The sequence below is a fragment of the Aquarana catesbeiana genome, linkage group LG03 (assembly GCF_042186555.1).
Source record: "Aquarana catesbeiana isolate 2022-GZ linkage group LG03, ASM4218655v1, whole genome shotgun sequence".
In the NCBI taxonomy this organism is placed as follows: Eukaryota; Metazoa; Chordata; class Amphibia; order Anura; family Ranidae; genus Aquarana; species Aquarana catesbeiana.
The window spans coordinates 12,620,767-12,635,458 of record NC_133326.1 but is presented as its reverse complement, the minus strand read 5'-3'; the positions used below and the strand labels follow the sequence as shown (position 1 = coordinate 12,635,458).

At 41.5% G+C, this 14,692-nt stretch overlaps 1 protein-coding gene across 1 annotated transcript in view; it reads left to right on the top strand.

Moving 5' to 3' along the window:
- Nucleotides 1–14,692, top strand: part of MAP2K5 (mitogen-activated protein kinase kinase 5) — a 252,191-nt gene that overhangs the window by 211,442 nt on the left and 26,057 nt on the right. Inside the window, exons 18-19 of the mRNA XM_073618284.1 lie at nucleotides 11,613–11,639; nucleotides 12,038–12,070. Of these exons, the coding sequence (XP_073474385.1) occupies nucleotides 11,613–11,639; nucleotides 12,038–12,070 (60 nt within the window). The remainder of the gene's footprint in view (nucleotides 1–11,612; nucleotides 11,640–12,037; nucleotides 12,071–14,692) is intronic.

The following is a 14,692-nucleotide window of genomic DNA, read 5'->3' as shown; positions in this document are numbered from 1 at the left end:
ACAATCTCTGCCAATCCGAGCAGGCTATGTACAGTATACCAGAAATACTAGATACTAGAGTCAGAAAGGCGCGGGCTGGTGATGTTACAGCCTCTGCCAATCTGAGCGGGCTTTGTATTCATCAATAGAATACATCGCTCGCTGTGATTGGCTCTGTGCCGTATACTGTAATGACTGTCACCGTTTTTCTGAACTGTACTTGCCAAAGGAGGCTAGTGGACTGTGGACTTCAATTCCCAAAAGTGGCTGCACCTAGAGAAGGGAGTGCCACCGTTTTCTGGGAGGGAGTGCCACCGTTTTCTGGGCAAACTGCGCCAGGAGAGAGGAGAGTGCAGACCTATAGACGGGGCCTGAGCTCTCAGCCTGCCGAGACCAAAGCCATCAGGAGAAAAGCTAGAGGATCTGCTGTGGTGCCTGCTCACCTCTACCATGAAGAGAGGATGGACCTGCATCTAATGCCCCGTACACACGGTCGGATTTTCCGACAGAAAATGTATGATAGGACCTTGTTGTCGGAAATTACGACCGTGTGTGGGCTCCATCACACATTTTCCATCGGATTTTCCGACACACAAAGTTTGAGAGCAGGCTATAAAATTTTTCAACAACAGAATCCGTTGTCGGAATTTCCGATCGTGTGTACACAAATCCGACGCACAAGGTGCCACGCATGCTCAGAATAAATAAAGAGATGAAAGCTATTGGCTACTGCCCCGTTTATAGTCCCGACGTACGTGTTTTACGCCACCGCGTTCAGAACGATCGGATTTTCCGACAACTTTGTGTGACCGTGTGTATGCAAGACAAGTTTGAGCCAACATCCGTCGGAAAAAATCCTAGGATTTTGTTGTCGGAATGTCCGATCAATGTCCGAACGTGTGTACGGGGCATAAGTCTTCCAGAGCTGCCATCAGAGATGGGGCTTGGATCGGAGCTACGAGACTGCATCCCTGTGTGAGGAAGGGGGGTAGTCTTATACGGCGAGTATAGCTCAAAACAAATGTTTTCATTGGGAAATTAGCGGGGTCGTCTTATACACCGGAAAATACAGTATGTCCTTTTTTTTTCCCACAAATAGAGCTTTTTTTTTTTGGTGTTTTTTGATCACCTCTGCGGTTTTTATTTTTTGCATTATAAACAAGAAAAGACCAACAATTTTGAATAAAAAAACAATACTTTTTACTTTCTGCTATAAAACATTCCCAATAAAAAAAAAAAAATCTAATTTCTTCATCAGTTTAGGCATATATATATATATATATATATATATATATATGTGTGTGTGTGTGTGTGTGTGTGTGTGTGTGTGTGTGTGTGTGTGTGTGTGTAAAAATCCCAATACCCGTATATTGATTGGTTTGTGCAAAAGATATAGCATCCAAAAACTATGGGATATATTTAGGGTCTTTTTATTTATTTTTACTAGTAATGGCAGTGATCAGTTATTTTTAGCGGGACTGTGACATTGCAGCGGACAAAATTGGACACTAACTGACACTTTTTGGGGACCAGTGACACCAATACAGTGATCAGTGCTAAAAAAAAAAAAAAATGCACTGATCACTGTATAAATTTATATAGTAAACAAAGGGTAATATCCACGCTCAGATGTAAAACTTATGAAGAAGAATAGCAGCTGACATAAATATAATGATTTCAATATAAATAAAACACATGAAGTCCATATGCAGTGCTGAGGGTAGGAGTTAGATGAAGATACAGTGATTACAGATGAATATAGAAGTAAGAAGCCTCACACCAACTTCAGTGTATAGTCAAAACACACCACTCTGCTCACATATATTCTTATATTCTTCTAACCAGAAGGCCAGATAAAATAGACATATGGGTATTTGCCATGTCCAATATCTCATATAGGCAGCGTAATCCGCTCTCTCATCAATGACAACACTGTAGCTCTAAGACACAAGATCCTCTCCAGTGTCCAGTGAAAAACAGCATCATCTCCAATGGTATTCAATGGAAGGATACATCCCATAAAAAGAAATGAGCAGGCACATAGTGAAGCCTGTAAAAGCAATACCTCGTTTTATTTAGAAACAGGGGTGTACTCACAAACAGATGTTAAAAAAACGAGCGGAGTATCAGAAAATCAAGTGAACCGCTGTATGGTAGCGTGCTGGCGTCCTCTCAGCATCACCTGATGCATTTCAGTCTATTGGCCATCGTCAGAGGTGTCAGAGATACTGAATAATACCATTCCCACCTGGGGAACTAGCATGTATTATATATCAGTATGTACCATGTATTATTTATTCATTGACCCCCCCCTTTTTTTTAAATTTAATTGCTTTTTTTTTTTTTACTGTGGCTCCACCCTTCCTGTTAGGAGGAGGTCGTTGGTGTGCGTGTCTATATTTATGCATTGGCATATGGTATTGCTGGTCAGCACAGCTCTGAGGAAGGGGGTGCGCCACCAAAACTCGTCAGCTTACTAGTACACGGGAGGCAAACTTTGCCCAACATGTTTCTCACAAACGTGCCTCCTCGGGGGGCCTGAGGGGATGAACTATGATTATCGGGACTGTCACCTATTCCTGGATAGTTTTCACCGTAGAGCTCTGTAATTATTGCTTAGAACTCACAGGAGTCTACCGTTGATGAACTTTCCTGCTTACCCAATCATCTTTTGAAATTTTTTTTTCTCCTACATTGTATAATAGCAAAAAGTTTGTTATGGAATTGTCAAAGTCTTTGGCTCCTTTCACATGGAGCAGAGTTTGCTCCGACCAGAAGGGGATCTGTGAGCAGATCCCTTGCTGAATCAGAGCCAAATGGAACTCGTCGGTTTTTGACATCTGTACCCGTTCAGTATGTGCCCAACAGACACTGGAACACCTGCGAAAGATCTATGGGTGGCTGGATGTAAACAAACTCCAGTATCCGTTTACATCAGGCCAAGTCTGGTCTGTCACATTTAGTTCTACAAAGATGGGAAAGGACATCGGACCGGACATCGGACAAGGTTCAACAGACATCCCACTAGGACTGCGTGGACAGGTTGACCTGATCAGAAAGCCCCTTTGAAAAGCCTCCTTGTGTTACCAAAATTACCTGAACAGACCTTTGTCCATTATTTTACCATTTGGCTTCAACATCAGCTGTTTATTCAGTTGGTCATTTCTGGACAATTTTCTAAGCTGTTGACCAAAACCCTTCTGAATATGCCTACCATGATCATGTTGAATGGATGGCCTTTCTCCTTCTCATGAACTGTATGGCATATTCCGAAGGTTCCTTCCAGAAGATATGGTTTGTCTTTCGTTGCACGATGTTGAATAGGTCCTTTAGAAGCCTAGCCTGGGTTTATAGAGGTTTCCTTTACATCTTATCCAAGGATCCTCGAGGGTGCTCTTTCAGCTCTGGCAGGGTTCTTTGGGAGGTCTCTCCAGGCATAGCCTGTGATCAGAACACACACTAATTTCAACCCAGCCCCATGTTGTGATTAATTTGCATTCTTTGTCAGAAGTTAATGGAGTTTTTTATGACTGCTTCTAAAGAGCTGATCTGCTGTTTATACACTTACCAGCGGAAATCCTCGCCCTCCCCCGCACTGATTGATGGAGACGCTCTCTGTTATTCCAAACGGCTTTTTAAGCTGTTTTTAAGAATTATTTGAATAAAATGCAGGCGTGCATTGTGTCAGGAGGGAGAATAGAAGATTATCTGATGAACAAGATAGAAACGACAGATAAGAGAACGCAGTGGGAAGAAGAATGATCAAAAGATGAAAAGGGGATTTTGACACGGGAGTAGAAAGAGATATGTACATCTGGTAGAAGATTCATTTAAAGGCTAGTAGAAAAACAATAGGAAAAATACATTGCTGTATGCTGTGTTATGATGTGAGACTATGATACCGTAAAGGTTGTCTGGATCATTGGTCAGATAGCACAAAGATCACTTAAGTGGAAAGAAACTTAAGTTTCTATATTTTTGCCCCCCCCCCCCCCCCCATTTTCTCGTCCATACACATCGATTGCTTTGAGTATATTGGTCAAAGTCCAGAGAGGCACTGAACTGCGTTGCATGCTTTCTTTCACACTCTGCAGAGACCATTGAGTAGTCAACCTGCTGGGCTTTGTGTTACATGGGTCTCCTGAGCTTCTCTATTGCAATCATATGTACTCCGAAACAGTTGATATTGTTATACAGTTGTGACAAAATCAAAACAATTCCAAGGAAGTGCCATAAAAATGGTAAGTAAAAATCAATGGATGACGCACAGGAAATAATATAAAGTTGTGACAGTGTGCACTTATCAAAACCTAATCACACAGGAAAAAGCGTTGTGCATGTATGGTTAAGGAATAATATGTACTAGATATGGTGTTTAAAAAGTTATTTTATGGTCCTGGCCTCTGACCTCTCGTCAACCTCTGGTATCTGGGTAGTAATTTGCTAAGCGTTTTTTTTTTTGTTTTTTTTCTTGAACCTGCGTTGGTGCTCAAAAAACGAAACACCTATGTACAAAAAAAGTGCATGTGAAAAACACACTTAAGGATATGTCTCTAGTCCACAACCTGAAGAAGTAAGACCTTACCCTGAACCCACGGGGCGCAAGGCTCAACTTGGTCCACCTAGCCAAAAAGCCTAGCAGACCCCTCTCCTCATGGTCAGCCGAAGCAAACAATTAACTACTAGGTGAGAGGTTCTCCTAAAAAGAGAACCCCAGTTTAGAAGAGTAAGGAACCTGATGGTCACACATCCTCCCCCTAGACTTCACGGTAGGCCAAAAGACCCACGCCCTCCATCCAGTGATAAAAAGAAACAAACACAAAAGCGCTAATTCCTAGTTATTTTATGGTCCTGGCCTCTGACCTCTCATCAACCACTGGTATCTGGGTAGTAATTTGCTAAACGTTTTTTTGTTTTTTCTGGAACCTGCATTGGTGCTCAAAAAACACCTATGTACAAAGAAAGTGCATGTGAAAAACACACTTAAGGATATGTCTCTAGTCCACCTCCTGAAGAAATAGGACCTTACCCTGAACCCACGGGGCTCAAGGCTCAACTTGGTCCACCTAGCCAAAGGGCCTAGGAGACCCCTCTCCTCATGGTCAGCCGAACTAACCATTGAGTACTAGGTGAGAGGTTCTCCTAAAAAGAGAACCCCAGTTTAGGGGAGGAAGGAACCTGATGGTCGCCCATCCTCCCCCTATACTTCACGGTAAGCCAAAAGAACCCACACCCTCCATCCACTGGTAAAAAGAAACAAACACAAAAGCGCTAATTCCTAGTTGTAGAAATTCATAGCCGCAGGGCACACAGCTTTGGCTTAGTGCTCTTGAGAATAGGAACATTTTATTGAATAAGACCAGCAAGTTATGGTGAGGTGTGCTAAAAGGGACCAAAAGCCCTTCATTAAACAAGTGTGAAACACAGTAGAATTTTCTTAACACAAAAGGTATCTGCATGTCTCGCTTCCATCATCAATCCAAAAAAATACAAGGAGTTTATTCCTAATTTTAAAATATTGGGGGAAACTATGCAAATCGTTACATTTTGCCGATGAGCCAACCATTAATCCAGCACCACTGGTTTAGTGCACTGATACAGCCTAATATTATAGAGGTATTTTCTCCAAATGTGTGCAGCTTTCTCTGGTTTGTCGGCCTACATCAATAAATTGTAGTGAAACCATGGCTTTCATGGTGTAGGTGTTGAGGACCAATAAGACCCTGTAACCAGAGAGGTTATAGAATAAATGACTGTGTAATACAAGGGCTGTACGAAAAAAGTAAAGCAAATATGGGGAATGTTTTTTGTTATTTATTTTTGGTGGAGTTACTCTTCCTCTATATTAAATCTTCTTTTTCGTCGCAGGTAAATAATGGATTCCAAGCAGAAGCTACGTGCTGCCATTGAGTTCTTGATGAAGGAGGGGTGCCGGCTGTCTGACATCCACAGAAGTCTACAGAATGTTTACGGAGATGACACCATTGATAAGAGTGACCAATGACAAAGTTTTGCTCTTGGCTTGTCAATGGTGTCATCTCTGTAAACACTCTGTAGCCTTCTGTGGATGTCAAACAGCCTGTACCCTTCCTTCATCAAGAACTCAATAATTCCCCATTGCTTCTGCTTGGAATGCATTATTTACCTGAAATTTAAAAAGAAAAAGAAGAGTTACTATAGAGGAAGAGTTACTCTCCCAACATGTGACATTTGAACAACCTAAGTTAAAAAAAAAAAGTTATGCCAACTTTTGCATTACTTTCTGTACAGCCCTGTTATTATGGTCTATCTGCGCTGTAAGCAATATTGTACAGTTGACCCAGGGGCATAAAAATAAAAATGTGCAACTCACCAAAACCTTTTTGCTTATACCGGGCAAAAAAAGTTGCCTAATGGCCAAAAAATTATAGCCATCTGCTACTACTTTTTCCATAAGTATCTAAATAGAGTAGATATCTAAGGTACCTATTTAACTCTTCTTGGTTATACCAGAAAGGAAAGTCTCCTAATGGCCAAAACATTATATCCATCCTCTTCAGTGCCTTGAAAAAGTATTCACCCCCCCTTGAAATTTTCCACATTTTGTCATGTTACAACCAAAAATGTAAATGTATTTTATTTGGATTTTATGTGATAGACCAACACAAAGTGGCAAATAATTGTGAAGTGGAAGGAAGATGATAAATCATTTTTATTTTATTTTTTTACAAATATGTGAAAAGTGGGGCATGCATTTGTATGGCGTCCCCCGGAGTCAATACTTTGTAGAACCACCTTTCTCTGCAGTTACAGCTGCAGGTCTTTTTGGAGATGTCTCTACCAGCTTTGCACATCTAGAGAGTGACATTTTTGCCTATTCTTCTTTACAAAATATCTCAAGCTCTGTCAGATTAGATGGAGAGCGTCTGTGAACAGCAGTTTCCAAGTCTTGCCACAGATTCTCAATGGGATTTAGGTCTGGACTGTGACTGGGCCATTCTAACACATGAATATGCTTTGATCTAAACCATTCCATTGTAGCTCTGGCTGTATGTTTCGGGTCGTTGTTCTGCTGGAAGGTGAACCTCCGCCCCAGTCTCAAGTCTTTTGTAAACTCTAATGCCCTGTACACACGATCGGACGTTGATCGGACATTCCGACCACAAAATCCGTCAGATTTTTTCCGACGGATTTTGGCCAAACTTGTCTTGCATACACATGGTCGCACAAAGTTGTTGGAAAATCCAATCGTTCTGAACGCGGTGACGTAAAACACGTACGTCGGGACTATAAACAGGGCAGTAGCCAATAGCTTTTATCTCTTAATTTATTCTGAGCATGCGTGGCACTTTGTGCGGCGGATTTGTGTACACACGATCGGATTTTGTTGTTGGAAAATTTTATATCCTGCTCTCAAACTTTGTGTGTCAGAAATTCCGATGGAAATAGTTTGATGGAGCCCACACACGATCGGAATTTCCGACAACAAGCTCCTATCGCACATTTTCCGTCGGAAAGTCTGACCGTGTGTACAGGGCATAACAGGTTTTCTTCTATGATTGCCCTGTATTTGAATCTATCCTTCCCATCAACTCTGACCAGCTTCCCTGTCCCTGTTGAAGAAAAGCATCCCCACAACATGATGCTGCCACCACCATGTTTCACAGTGGGGTTCAGGGTGATGTGCAGTGTTAGTTTTCTGCCACACATAGCGTTTTGCTTTTAGGCCAAAGGTTCAATTTTAGTCTCATCTGACCAGAGCACCACCTTCCACGTTTGCTGTGTCCCCACATGGTTTCTCGCAAACTGCAAACGGGACTTATTATGGCTTTCTTTCAACAATGGCTTTCTTCTTGCTCCTCCAGAGTTACCATGGACCTCTTGGCTGCTTCTCTGATGAATGCTCTCCTTGCCCGGCCGGTCAGTTTAGGTGGAAGGCCATGTCTTGGTAGATTTGCAGTTGTGCCATACTCTTTCAATTTTCGGATGATGGATTCAACAGAGCTCCGTGAGATGTTCGTTCAACGCTTGGAATGTTTTTTTTTTATAACCTAACCCTGCTTTAAACTTCTCCACAACTTTATCCCTGACCTGTCTGGTGTGTTCCTTGGTATTCATGATGCTGTTTGTTCACTAAAGTTATCCAACAAACCTCTGAGGGCTTCACAGAACAGCTGTGTTTATAGCAAGATTAAATTGCACACAGGTGGACTCTATTTACTAATTAGATGACTTCTGAAGGCAATTGGTTCCAATTGCCTTCAAAAGTTCCAGAATACATTAGTTGGGGGTATCAGGGTAAAGCGGGCTGAATACAAATGCACACCACACTTTTCAGATATTTATTTGTAAAAAAAAATTGAAAACCATTGATCATTTTCCTTCCACTTCACAATTATGTGCCACTTTGTGTTGGTCTATCACATAAAATCCCAAAAATATGCATTTACGTTTTTGGTTGTAACATGACAAAATGTGAAAAATGTCGAGGGGTATGAATACTTTTTCAAGGCACTGTATTTACTATATTTCAAGGCACTGTGTGTGTATGTGTGTGTATGTATGTATGTATATATATATATATATATATATATATATCATACACACGCACACACACACACATACATCTATACGTACATATACTAGATAAGACTATGGATTAATATGTTTTAGCCCAGGGGCCCTAATGAAATATAAAAATAAAATACATTATAAAATTGGAAAATTTCAAGGGATATGAATACTTTTTCATGGCAGATATCTATGGTACCTTCCTAACTCTTTATGGTTATACCAGTAAGAAAAGTCTGTTAATGACCAAAATATTATATCCATCCTCAACATTTGCTATAAGAATCTAAATCCAGGTTTCTCAACCAGGGTTCTATGGAACCCTAGGCTTTCTCCAGAGGTTGCTAGGGGTTCCTTGAGCAAAAAGCAATATCTGCCTCTCAGATAAGTTCCCACTAACCCCATTGATCTTTTAGCTATCTGAAAGGGGGTAATTCTTCCCAATGCCCACAAGTGTAAGGGGCATTCCTCCCACTGACCATCACACTAATGTATTATGAGTTGTAGATCTAGTGATTCTTAGCAGGGGTTCCCTGAGGCCGGAAAGTTATTACAAGGGTTCCTCTGTGTTTGAAAGGTTAAGAAAGACTGATCTAAATAGAGTAGATATATGTGGTGCCTTTCTAACTCTTTGTGGTTATATTGGTAAGAAAAGTCCCCAAATGACCAAAAAATTATATCCTTCTACATTTCCCATAAGCGTCTAAATAGAGTATATATCTGTGGGTCCTTTCTAACTCTTTGTTTTACTGGTCAGAGAAGTCCCCATATAGAAGATATCAGTGGTACCTTTCTAAGTCTTTGTGGTTATACTGGTAAGAAATGTCCCCATAGAGTAGATATCTAGGGTACCTTTCTACGTCTTTGTGGTTATACTGCTAAGAAAAGTCCCCATATAGTAGATCTCTATGGTACCTTTTCTAGGTCTTTGTGGTTATACTGGTAAGAAAAGTCCCCATAAAGTAGATATCTAGGGTACCTTTCTAACTCTTTGTGGTTATACCAGTAAGAAAAGTACCCATAGAGTAGATATCTGTGGGACCTTTCTAAGTCTTTGTGGTTACATTGGTAAGAAAAGTCCCCCTAGAGTAGTAGTACTTTTCTAACTCTTTTTGGTTATACCAGTAAGAGAATTCCCTGTAGAGTAGATATCTGTGATACCTTTCTAAATCTTTGTGGTTATACTGGTAAAAATAGATCCCTTTAGAGTAGATATCTAGAGTACCTTTCTAAATCTTTGTGGTTATACTGGTAAAGAAAAGCCCCCATAGAGTAGATATATATGGTACCTTTATGACTCTTTTTAGTTATACCTATAAGACAAGTCCCCACAGAGTAGATATCTATGGTACCTTTCTAAGTCTTTGTGGTTATTCAGGTAAGAAAAGTCCCCATAGAGTAGATATCTATGGTACCTTTCTAAGTCTTTGTGGTTATACTGGTAAGAAACGTCCCCATAGAGTAGATTTCTATGATACCTTTCTAAGTCTTCGTGGTTATACTGGTAAGAAACGTCCCCATAGAGTAGATATCTATGATACCTTTCTAAGTCTTTGTGGTTATACTGGTAAGAAACGTCCCCATAAAGTAGATATCTATGATACCTTTCTAAGTCTTTGTGGTTATACTGGTAAAAAACATCCCCATAGAGTAGATATCTAGGCTACCTTTCTAACTCTTTTTAGTTATACCTGTAAGAAAAGTCCCCACACAGTGGATATCTATGATACCTTTCTAAGTCTTCGTGGTTATACTGGTAAGAAACGTCCCCATAGAGTAGATATCTAGGGTACCTTTCTAACACTTCTTGGTTAAACCGGTAAGGAAAGTCCACATAGAGTAGATATCTAGGGTACCTTTCTAACTCTTTTTGGTTATACCAGAAAGAAGTCTCCTAATGACAAAAATATTATATCCATCCACCACATTTCCCATAGGTATTTAGATTTATAGAGTGGGTATCTATGGTAACTTTCTAATTGTGCTTTGGCCAACAGCTGGAGAATAGTCTATCAGCTGAATTGGATTGCTTCAAATTATAAACTACTCTGAAAACAGCTGTGATATAGTATGAGAATAGAGACTTGCTATTAATTACACTTCAATATAAATAATAGAATCATTTAAGCTCCAATGGCTTTTGGTAAACTTTTTATATGATTTATTTTTGCTGGTGACCAAAAAAAAAAAAAAACGCTACATGGAATTTCCAGTTGGCGTAGCTGAACTGTAAATATTAAAAGTGCCACCTCTACTAATGAGGGCAGATCACCCACTCGAGTTCACTTGATTTTTTCCAACAATCCTTTTTTTTTGCAGAAAAGCCTTTTCATCTGGCAGCTTTTCGGCCTTCCCACACACACACACACACACACACACCAGATCCCCGTCCCATTACAGAGATATAATTAAAGTTTGTGTCTCCCAGCCAGAAATTAGGCAGGGGTGACACGCCAGGCCAGCCCTGGCAGGCGGCCAGAAATTCTAATTTCTGACGATGATTTAATTTCAATTTTAAATAAATCGTTTTTTAATTTAAAAAGAGCCAGTTTCCTCACATTAGCGATGATTGCCACATTAAGCTCTGCGCTCACGATGGAGCCGCATAAAACATTATTTATACACGGAGCGGAAACAGCTCTGCCTCTGAAATGGATTATGTTTTTTTTTTTTTGTTTCTTTTTTTTTTTTTTTTTTTCCCTCCCTCTTTCTAATATAACCTGGAGGATACTAAAAAGTGTTTGTGGTAAATTAGCATTCTGCCGACTTTCACCCATAAATGAGAGAAGAGCTATTAACACTTGTGTATTTTCATTATGTAAATTGTGTTAACACATGCCCACAAATTGCCACCAGCAAGACAATCATTTTCTCCCAGTGATCATAATGTGTCCTAGTGAGATGTTTTGATTATGACATGCTAATTACATATTGCCTTTTTTCCTCTCCGCTCTCTGTTTTTATATATTTTCCCCTCCTGTTTTTTTTTTTTTTGTTTTTTTTTATTCTTTTATTCTTCTTTGTGTGTTATTTATTGTATATTTTATTTAATATACATATTTTTTATCCACTTTCCTCCCAAGATTCCGAAAAACCATGGGTCTTTAATGGTAAGTGTTATGAGTCCGAGCAGGGGGAATGCGAGCAGAGCAAACTGCGAAGGGGGGGGGGGGGGTTGGAAAAAAATTCACTTTTCTCTCTCTCTTTTTTTTTTTTCCTGATGGCTGATTCTTCCTGCATGCTCCACTGCCTTGTTTTAAACTTTGCAAATTGCATTTTGAAGAAAAAACAAACATTTAACTGCCTGTATTAGATTAGGTACCATTAGAAATAATAGCAATGCTCCAACATCAATGTTTTTATAAGAGCTCTCTGCTGTTGATTAATCTTGCTATTTTTATTGCATTAATGGTGTTTTTTTTTTTTTTTTTGTGTCTCTCTTATGACTCTACTGTAGAGATATTGCATATAGGTTAATACTTGTCTCTCTCTCTCTCTCTCTCCGCAGCCGTTCCAGATATTGCAATGCATTGTTGATGAGGTGAGTCTCAGACTTATGTGCTTTCGCTCCTAAAGTCATTCCTAATGGAGTGGAAAGCTTATATTTTGTTTCCTAATGAAGCACAATGGACGACACCCTCTGAGAGAGTTCATTGGCAAGGCTTGGAGCTGTTTAACATGGCTTGGCCTCTGCTCTCACATCATCCCCCCCCCCCCCCCCCCCCCCGCTTCTCCAGTCCCATCTTTTCCAGAGTCCCCTGCAGACTGATCCTAGATGTTGTATCAGGCTCCAGCGACAAGGCTGGAGAATATTAATTGGGGCTCAGGCCTGCCTGCTGGGGTTGTGTAGAGAGCAGGATCTCCATGTGGACCTAATGGTATTCGGTAGAATAATGTTTAAAAGGGTTGGGGGGTGCCATTTCAGTGTACTGCCGGGTTAACGTGGAGGCCACACTGTACGTTTATACACTGGTTTAGAGGTATTTGTCCTGTGTCTGCATTTTTCAGTCTTTTTTTTTTTTTAATCCAATGCACCCTTTAAAATTCTGCACCTCTCAAGGCACCCTATTCTAAAGTGTAAAAAAAAATAATGTAATAGTTGTACATAAAGTAGCGGCCTCTAGACATGTAGGACACACAATATTAGAGGCAGTGGTGTCTGGTGCTCCATTTTTGGGGGGGGGGCGGCGGCAAACAAACCCCCCACCCCACACCCCACTCGCCAGCCCCACTCGCCAAGCCCTCTGACAGGCCCACCAGCCCCGCACTTACCCCATCCAGGTCCCGGGTGGCTTCCCCAGCTTCTCCTACTGGCCAATCTGGTCTCAGGACCCTGATTGTTCTGATTGGCCCGGGAGGAGAAGCAGGAAGACAGTAGTGAATGTTGACTCACTAGTATCACAAGTGGGTGGGCTCAGGGCACAGAGCCTCCGGCTCTAATCATGTGCTTCACAAAAAAAAAGCCCATAGAGCTCTATGGATCCGGTGTTGTGCCGAGAAAGTTCCCCTCGGCGGATAAGGATCCTACTGTGCAGTAGGAGCCAGCGGAAATAGCCAAATCCGAATAGTTGGAAATCAGCTGTACACGTGGCTTCGCTCGCCACGCTTCAGGCATGGCCTCGCTTCGCTCTGCACTTTTATATTCTCCCTCTAGGTCCACTTGGATGGTGGGCCTTGAACCTGGACCCAGGGCGCAGGCGCCGTGTACAGCTGATTGAAGATTTTCAGCTTTGGCTATCTTCCGCGGCTCCTAGTAGTTCATACTGCTCAAGCGCTGTGCCAGAACAGTACGGGGGGGTCCTTATCCGCCGGGGGAACTTTCTCGGCAAGACACCGGCGCCCTGCATGTAGATTTGGGCGGAGATTAGAGGGGCTGCGCCCCTTGTGGACGGGTCGCTGCTGATTAGAGGTAATTTTTACAAAGAAAATTCCTTAAAGTGTTTGAAAAAACAGACATGAAATATGAACAAAGCATATCCCTCTATAGTGTGCACTTGTCTCATTCCATGTCAGGAACCATAAACCAGAAAGTGCAGTCAAAAAATCACATGATATGACAAAAATAAAACGGTTCAGGAACGTTGTTAAAAAACAGAAGCCAGGGTTTGGATGTCAGAGCGGATAATCAGACGAGCCGAGGTCAGGAAACCAGAAGTCAGCATAGTCAGGAGCACAAATCAGGCACAGGAATCGGAAGAGAAGTCAGCCAGGCCAAGTCATATACAGGATCACAGGAAGGAACGCACTTAGAGATCATAGACCAAGCAAGGGCAAGGAGGAAATGAAATAAGCTGCTTAAATAGCAAAAAGGGTTTGGCTGTAGGCTGGACTAATGAGGCAGGTAAATAGTAACCAGGTGAGTCACTGTGGTAACAACTTGTTGCTGGTAATTAACCGGCAGCTGAGCAGCTTCTGAGCACTGAAAGAAAAGAGCTGCTCGTTGAGTAGCAGGGGCCCGGTGTTTCGTCAGATTTTGTAACGGAAGTGACGTTCCATCGCCGCCATCTTGCTACACCCCACACTCAACCACAGTAAGGATGACAGTGAGAAGGGGGCAAGCAGATATCTTGTTACACCCACCAGAGTCTTGCATCTCGCACTTCTTTTTACCAGTCAGCTGAGCTTATATAGTGAAATGCATTTTTTAAAAATCCATCTGACTGTTTAGATGTTGAATTTTAAAAGCAGCGGCAAGCCTGCTGATCTCACAGAATTGCTAATATGACTGAACACCACTGATTTGAAAAATCAACCTCAAAACAGTCTTACGGATTTAAAAATTTACTGTTAAATATAAGTGTGAAATGCAAGACTCTGGTGGGTGTAACAAGAAGTCCACTTGCCGCCTTCTCACTGTATCCTTACTGTGGATGAGTGCGGGGTGTAGCAAGATGGCGGCGATGGACCATCACTTCTATTACAAAATCTAAAGGGTCGCCTAATCTGGCAAAACACCGGCACTGACCATCCAGAGCAGTAAGTGTCATTTCGATCTGCTGCCTCCTTCCTCTGCTATCAGCATTAATGACTTCTGACAAGTTTTCCTGATGCCAAGAGATAAAAAGGTGATGGGGACGGAGCTCCAGCACACAGCCTGTGATTGACAGCCTCAGCTCTGTTTCTGTGTGAAGGGAGGGGGTGTGTCCCTATCCTCCAATCAGCT